At 39.7% G+C, this 8,862-nt stretch overlaps 1 protein-coding gene across 1 annotated transcript in view; it reads right to left on the bottom strand.

The window, feature by feature from the left end:
* Positions 1-3,600: 3,600 nt before the first annotated feature.
* Positions 3,601-8,862, bottom strand: part of LOC102420228 (vacuolar protein sorting-associated protein 41 homolog) — a gene marked incomplete at its 3' end in the record, with an annotated part of 12,385 nt that continues 7,123 nt past the window's right edge. The window contains exons 5-7 of the mRNA XM_023749147.1: positions 6,948-6,989; positions 6,742-6,792; positions 3,601-3,738 (exon numbers count right to left, since the gene is read on the bottom strand). Of these exons, the coding sequence (XP_023604915.1) occupies positions 3,601-3,738; positions 6,742-6,792; positions 6,948-6,989 (231 nt within the window). The remainder of the gene's footprint in view (positions 3,739-6,741; positions 6,793-6,947; positions 6,990-8,862) is intronic.

Here is an 8,862-nt window from a genome sequence, read left to right as displayed (position 1 = left end):
AGAAAGAACAGCTTAAGTTCTTTGGCTCTTTCAGCTCAATGGGCCATCTTGGGAAATGACAGCAGGAGCTAGTTTTGACATTTGGATTTCTGACTTAAAAATTTTTGAGTAAAATATATATTTAAATCTATGTCCATGATTGGAGATTAACAACTAAAAGGGAGGAAAAAAATGCTGACCATAGAGATCAATGATGTAGGGGGGGAAAACCCAAATGAAACATACAAAAGGGAAAAAAACAAATAACACCTTACTGTGGAATGGCAATGAAATTAGGATGGCATTTTAAAGTACACAAATCATTTAAGTGAGGAAATGAGAAGACCTGAAGGCCACAAAGAGGAGGAAACACTATTAATTCAATTTCTCACAAGATTCCTTTAAAAGTTACATGGCAGAGATAACTAGTTGTCCCCCAATGTCTTTTACTCATTTCTTCTACAGTAATAAGATTTCAGGTGGGGAACTGCCCAAAATTAAAAAAAAAAAAAATCTCCAAGCCTCCCCAAGATGAACCAGAAACATGGAAGCTTCTGGGGTGCTCTTTAAGAAGCAGCACGCGTGAACCCTTCTCTCTCTCATTTTCAGTCCTTTCATCCAATCCGATCCTGCGAACATGGATGCTACTATCTCACATCAGAAGGTCAAGGTCATACCAGGTGGGGGAGCAAGAGAAAAGAGCCTGGGTCTCGGACCCTGTGACATGCACCACCAGCAGAACACTCCACCGGGACTTCCATGCGACAGAGAACTAAACTGCTTCTCTGTTTAAGCCACTATTACTTTGGAACTTTTATCACTCATGGCTGAGTCTAATCCTAACTACCACTTAGAAATTCCATATTCATCATTTTTTTTTAAATCCTCATCTTTTTATTGATTTTTAGAGAGAGAAGAAGGGAGGAAGGGAGGGTGGGGAGGAAGAGAGAGAGACTTCGATCAATTGCCTCCCATATGCACCCAGGCAGGAGATCAAAACCGCTACCTAGATATGTACCCTGATCACGAATTGAACTTGCAGCCTTTTCTGTGTAGGAGATGATGATCCAACCAACTGAGCCACCCAGCCACGGCACTCCTCATTCATTTTGGTTAAAAAGATGGTTTACCTCTCTCTATACCGTCATGCCTATAAATCATCATCCTAAACAACGGAACTTTCTTACCAACTCTTAACTCTTCTGGGATGATAGTAGAACAGAGTCAGGATACACATGTGAGAATTTTAAATAGTAAGAGAAAAAGCAAAAATCTAAAGTCAGAAGACTTGGGACTATTTAAAAAAAAATTATTGAGAAACCAGGTGAGTGCCCAGATTTGTGCTAGCAGACGGAGAAGCAGATGGACAGTTTATGGTTTAGTGAGACTGTGTCATTCACAGGTAAACAGATAATGGTAATAACACAACTGGATAGGTAGAATGCTCAAAGACAATATGAATAAAGATGAATATGCTGCCTAAAGTAGTTTCTTACTGGAAGGTATCCAAAAATCAATTATGTACCTGGAAATTTACTGACACTTTGAAGTGCCTGCAGATGTTTCAAACAGAACCACCTACCCGCCCCTCTTCTTGAGTAAATGCAAATGCTTGAGAATATGCTTGTCTCAAACCACACGCAGTCTGGAGGCTCTCCCGAGCGACCCCAGACAGTAGCCACTTTCTACTTGTCGCTACTGAAATCTATTATATTAAACATTCAGTTCCTCTCTAGCCACTTTTCAAATATTCAACTGTAGAACATTCTACAGGATCAAACTGCTGAAAGCTTTTAGGATACTATCAAGTATGATCATTCATGTACAACATGATACCTAAAGGCAAGTTTGAAGTCAAGAAGGTTCTTGAATGCAAGCAGATGTGTGACACCAAGCTCAAAGATAATGTGAGTCTCTGAAATTTGAATATCACAGAATTTTAAATGTTTGATGTTCCTAATAGTATCTTAAATTATCCTTTCTCATATATGAGAATGTAGAGACTCTAGAATAATTTCTAGAAATTTTGAGAAAAGTATTTCTGGTTCAAATAATTTTTCTATTCTTGACACAGTGCAATATAAAATCATGCCTCCTTATTTTAGATTCTTGAATGTTCCTGGGCCATAGTGCTCCCTCTAGAGGAAAGAGTATGGAAACTAAGATTCTTTTTTAAAGCTAATAGGACATACAGGTAAAAGTGGAATACTGGTAGTAGTAAAAATAAAGGTAAAAGGAATGACAGAAATTGAGTAAAAAATGTTGCAAAAATATTTTAATTTTCCTTTTCCTGATGTAGTACAATGGTAAGGAACATAGTTTGGGGTAACTAACAAGAACCTTATCAATAATAAATTAAATAATGATTTCTACCTAGCCTTGAGTCTGTCATAGTTTATCTAATTTTGTCTTTAAATTTCTTTAATGAAAATCTACAAACTTTGCATTTCCCAGCTTTTTCTAGATTATAGATTCTGTAGTTGGAAAAGAGGGAGAACATTTGCTTTTACTTTTAGAGTAAGACGATGTATTTCCAAATGTATTTTTTGAGAAAATGTCTTAGGGCCAAAGTATAAAATGTTACAGTTTTTGATAAATTAAGTTAATATGCAGGCAAGATATTTTTTTTTTCAACAGATTTTGAAAATCCATTGAGCTGAAACTGTTTATAGTAAATCCAATACATTTAATTATAATGGGCTGAAGAAGAAACTAGGTTGTGAGTGCACATAAGCTGGGTCAAATACTTTTTTTGTTTTGTCGATACATACTGCTGGTTATAAAGTACTTTTTACCTCACGATCTGAATTTATTTAATAAGACACTTGTTATGTTAGATAGCATTCCAAATGTTATAAGAATCATGGGAAACAATACCTATGGTCTTAGAGTGCCCAGTTTCTAGTACCTGCACAGGAAGTATTTATTGTTTATTTATTACAGGTACATAGAACTTGCTAGTTCCTATTCCTCCCTCACTAGAACCTTGTTTGTATTCATTTATGCACTCGCTCATGATGCCACACACATTAAGTGTCTAACAGGTGTGGGTTCACCAAAATGAGTGAGAAAAACTCCTTATCCTTGAAGAATTTACAAGATACTGGGGAAAAAGGCTAAAATATAATTATAATTATAATGGGATGCAGTATGCTAGAGAAATGAACTGTAGAGTGAGAGAGGAATACAGAAACACTCAAGGTGACTAAGGCAGCCAGGGTGTAGGGCCTGAGTTATCAACCTTGAGTCCTGAGCGGAGCAAGTGCTTCTGGCTCAGGACAGTCTGTGTCTCCCCCAGGCTGCCTCTGAGTCCATGCCGATCCTGGTACACTGACTCAGACTCCTGACACAGTGTCTGCTCTATGGCTGACTAGGCCCGGGATTAATCCTTTATTCCAATTAAACCTGGCACAGAAATACTTGGGCTTCTTACCAAAATCTAATCCAACAGGATCTCTACCTCTCATCAGAATGCCCGAGCCAAACCTACTGCTTAGAGCAACAGTCTTCCCCCGGAAGAGGGACGGATGAGCAGGGACAGGAAGAGCAGAATACCCAGCAGCTTACCCACAATGACAACTTCTTCACCTGCAGTGTGTGAGTGGGGGAGCTGTGACTTACCTTTTCGAGGGGGCAATGGGTACTGTCTCGGAGAAATGGAAGTAAGTTCGGTCGATCATATTCAGCATAAAGGCTGATCTGTTTTTCATGGTAGCGCTGCCCCTTATGATGGTCTCTCTTGAAAAGCTTATGCAGATACTAAAAAGAACAAAGGGATAAACCATGAATATTAAAATAAGAAAAGCAATACCTGTTTAACATCCCAATTTTCTATTCTAAACAGCTTCTGTGGTGAGGTTGAGGGAAAGCAGCTTACAAGAATAAACAATCTGAATGTGAAAGAGAAATATCTTTGCCAGAACAAGGAGACTGACTTTCTCTGGCATAGAGTGACTTGGTTCTACCACTTACTATCCAGTGAGCAAGTCACTAATCTCTCTGTGACCGAGTTTCTTTACCTGCAAAAATCTCATTGGGCTGCTGTGAGGTTTGAATGAGTTACCATTTGTAAGTCACTCAGAACCATGCCTGGCATACACTAAGCACTACAGAAGTGCTAGTGATGGTACAGTTGACCCTTGAACAACATGGATTTGAACTGTGTGGGTCCACTTACATGTTAATTTTTTTCAGTAAATATACTGTCACCCCTCTGTATCCGGGGTTTTGCATTGCGGATTCAACTAACCACAGATCAAACACAGTATTTTTGATCTGTAGCTGGGGAACCACGATGTGGAGGGCTGAGTGTATGCATTATTCTACGCTATTTTATAAAAGGCGCTTGAGCATGTACACACTTTGATAACCACAGGGGTCTTGGAGCCAGTTGCCCCAGGATACAGAGGGGTGACTGTAGTTAAGTTTTTGGAGAGTCAAAAGTTATACACAATTTTCACCTCTGTGGGTTAACGCTGGCATTGCTCAAGGGTCAACCATAGTTGTTAATATTGTCATCATCTATTTTGCTGCAGAAATAAAACCCTTGATTAGTGGTCTTTCTAGATCATAACAATTCAAGCAGTAAGCACTCAATTAATTCTCATACCTTCTACATCTCCTCTGTTAGGATTATTGAGAGTCTGTGTTTGCAATGATATGCTGCCTGTACTGGTGACATCAAAGATAAAAATAACAACTAAAAATCAAGAAGAGTACAGGTATTCTAAACTAATTTTCAACTAATTACTTTCCCTAGCTGTCTAAAACAGTTAATGGACTTCAAAGGAAATGAGTAATTCACTTGGTACTCAGAGGCAAGATTAAGTCTAGCAATACATTACACAGAAATTGGAAATCAATGTTCAATGTTTAGTTAATGTAAACAAACATCCCATAACCCATGGGAGGCTAAAAGACTGCATCACACCATTCATGTAAAGTGCTTTTGCACCCCTAGTAAACTGGTTCAAAAGAAGCACAGAGCATCCGCCTGCCCCTGAAGTTGGGGCTGTCTGTGAGTTAGGTGACCTTTGACATCCTCTGTTGCGTAGGGTCAGTAAAGGAGCCTAACCCCGACCAATGCATCTTCCGAAGGCAGGAAAGGGGGAGCAGTCAGAACTCCACGCCATATGACAGAGGCGACTGCCCTCCACTGGCCCCGGCTGGGTTTAGCGTGTGAGCTGGACACACAGTGCTATTTCCCAGAGGCATAGCAGGAAGGGAAGGCTCTGTCACATCAGCCGGAACAAATGCATAGAGACACCCCATTACCTGACAGGAAGATAAGCATTTTAGGGTGACATCGGCCACCATTTCACTACTGCACTAATTACACTGTCACACGGGCACCCACCGCCTGTAATCCTGCCTCATGGCACAAGAAGGCCCGAAATCATTGCTTTATAAACAAATGCCAGGGTGGCCAGCACAGTGCCACTGTGCTTGGGTCAGCAGACAATCTGGAGATTTCCAATCACAAACAATATAGCAACAGCACCTGCACAAAACTATAATACTCTATTCCCAGAGCCTCCTCCTGGGGTACAAAAAGGTGGGCTAAGATACAAGAGCACTCTCTACCAGAATAATCCCTATTGTCACTGAAACCTTTTTTTATACAGTTTTTAAAGGACACAGCAAACAGCTACTCCTGTTTTACTCCCATGATGACAGCAATGATATTCCCCCAAAAGATCTAGAACAGAGGGCCTTAACAGCAGCACCACCAAGACAACTCCAGAAAAGTGGGATTAACTACTGTCAGGTGAGGGGGAAGAAAGAAGATTGTTCCTTGATCATTCTGTGGTGTTGTAATCTATAATAATAAAAGCACAATATGCTAATTAGACTGGACGTCCTTCCTTCTGGACAAAGCGACAGTAGGCGAGGGCCGAGGCAGAGGTGGCAGAGGCCCCCAGCTGCAGGGGTGGCAGGCAGGAACCACAGCAGCAGCGGTGGTGGGCAGGGGCCGGGGCCAAGGCTCTTGCATGAATTTCGTGCATCGGGCCTCTAGTCTGTATATAAAAGCCTAAGTGACTGTTCGACTGGTAGCTGTGATGCACACTGACCAACAGGGGGCAGATGCTCAATGAACAGGCATGGAAATATGAAACAGACTGATGAATCTCAGAGGGAAGGGGGGAGTGGGGAGGGTAGGAAGAGATTAACCAAAGATCTTATATGCATACTAGAGGCCTGGTGCACGGATTCATGCACCAGTGGGGTCCCTCAGCCTGGCCTGCAGGGATCGAGCCAAAACTGACCCAGTGCACAGATTTGTGCACCGGTGGGGTCCCTCGGCCTGGTCTGCAGGGATCGGGCTAAATCTGTGCACTGGGCCTCTGACATCCCCGAAGGGTCCTGGATTGCAAGAGGGCTTAGGCCAGGCCAAGGGACCCCACCAATGCACGAATCCATGCACTGGGCCTCTAGTTTATGCTATAATTATGTCAAACAGCAATGACAGAAGGAAGGTGCTTACTCCCAGGCACAGTATGATCAACACAAAAATAAATATAACTTTTTTTAAATCACTAATCACTTGTGAGTCAAATGAAAGTGTCTGATCTGTAATTAATCCCTAACCTGGATTCAGAGCACATGCTGAACATTAATAATTACAGAACACTGTTTGTCATCAAGCCTGCAATCTGAGTATTAACATGAAGAGTTCACTGCAGGATTCTCTCCCCAATACTGAAAGGTGATGTGCCCCACTACGCAATCTAAAGGGCAAAAGAAGATGATGGTTATGCTCACCACATGCTGTAATTCTGGTCTGTCTTCTAATTCTTCCACTACCTTTTTAATCTGGAGAAAAAGGAAAATTTTAAACACAGAGTTATGAGGACAGGAATATAGGTGGAAAATTATCTGATAAACATCTGTTCTCTTCTTGGTTACAACAGTCCCAGACACTCACCTACTAACATATAAAAAAATAAAATAAAATAAAAGACACTTACTGAAATTTTATCTTCATTGTCTAAAAGCATGTCAACAGCTTTCTGAAATTAAAAAAAAAATAGCCACAGTCATTGAAATTCGCCAGAAAAGAAGAGAACACTGAACACAATGTATAGTATTTGCTGTCAGTTAAAGGGAGAAGGCTTATTTGCCATACATAAGGAGGTCCTTAGCCTTACAATCACCGTTAGTGATATATTTATAAAAGAATGCATTTTAAAATGGGCCTCAACCTGAGGTCTATGTGTTCTGCATACTCCTGAAATGATATCTTATTATCACTCACCAAATACAAAATATCTTGACTACACACATATTATAGCCTCCTTGACCCCTCAGATATCTTCAGAAGTTCTCATGTGACTCTCAGTCGTTATGGAGAAAGTACTGTTCCCAGTACCACAGAAATGAGCTTTTGTTCTGGCCACCTGATTACTGACCAAGTCCCTGTACAGATCTCACAGATGTGAGGAGCTGGTCTTATGTGGAGAAGAGGATAAGAGCCAGAAAAAGTCAGATACCTGCACTCTGAAAGTGATGTAAGGCTTGTGGACTTTTACAATTTACTTTAACTGCCTTTGAAAGTCACAAAACACAAATTAGACAGTGTTTGCAACAAGACCCCACGACCCACGAGAATGAGCCTCAGAATACCAGGTTCTGTTCTTGCCTCTGCTACTCCCTACCTGTCTGCTCCAGACAGTTTTTTCTTCTGAAATATGAGGATATTTGGAGATTATCCTTCAGGTATGTTGTAATTAGAAAACTCTATGATTCCTTAATTTTGGTTCACACTCTTGAATAGCAATTCATTTCAGCTCATTCATTTTTTTTTTCTACATCTACATTTGCAAAACTAGATTCTTGAGACACATGGATGGGTGAATGAAGAGGCATTAGGACATGCGCAAATGTAATATTTTTTATGTAAGCACCTCATCCTCTTAATTATCTCTGCTAGAGAAGCAGAACCTCTATACCTGAACTTCTTGGGACCTGCACTAATTCTTTTTAGATCTGCAGTCCCTAAAGACTTGATTCATTCAGAATGAAAAATGGGCTAAAATCATCTTTCAAAAAAAAGAAGTATATTTACCTATTTAAATTAAGTTTAAGTTTGTGAAGACTAATGAATAGCACATAATATATGTATAACATATGTATATAATCAAATATACATAATATAGCATATAATACCCCTAAATACATCACATTTCAAAATAAAACTGAAAAAATCCAAGTAAACCTTTTGGATCCATAAGGTTCTCCTGTTTGATTTATCTAAATTTTCAATTTTCTGAATAAAAACTACTGTGTTTATGGGCTTCTTTATTTCAATCACTAGAACTTATCATTAGCTTTCTTTTATACACACACACACACACACACACACACACACACAGAGTTTGTATCACTTTACAAGAGCCACTGTGAACTGTGGAGGCTGGGTGCCATCATCAGTCAAGCAATCCACTATTCAGATTTGTCTTACAATAAAATAACACATCCCACATGTCCTGGACCTCAGCATCATCTGAGGCCAGTGGACACTCCACAAGCTAAATCTGTAAATACTAAGGAATAAAACTACAATAAATAGATCGAAATAAAACTTTACTTAAAATTTTAATTCTGGAACATACAATTAAGAATGAGTCAAAGCATATAGTTTCTTTATTTCTATGAATTATGTGACCTGTTTTACTAAAAACTTACTTCACACCCAATTTCAAAAGTTTTCATCAAATTATGATTGCTTTCACAGAAAAACCACATCAAATAAAGGATTTCTGAATGCCAACTTCTAAAATACCTCACATATAGAGATAGTCAGAGTGTTCTGAACACGATCAGCATACAGCCAAGCTAGTGATTTATTAACGACTCTAGCATTTGGATAGATGTCTAGTTACT

The sequence above is a fragment of the Myotis lucifugus genome, unplaced genomic scaffold, assembly GCF_000147115.1.
Source record: "Myotis lucifugus unplaced genomic scaffold, Myoluc2.0 scaffold_3214, whole genome shotgun sequence".
Classification (NCBI taxonomy): domain Eukaryota; kingdom Metazoa; phylum Chordata; class Mammalia; order Chiroptera; family Vespertilionidae; genus Myotis; species Myotis lucifugus.
This window is presented reverse-complemented; position numbering and strand designations above follow the sequence as displayed.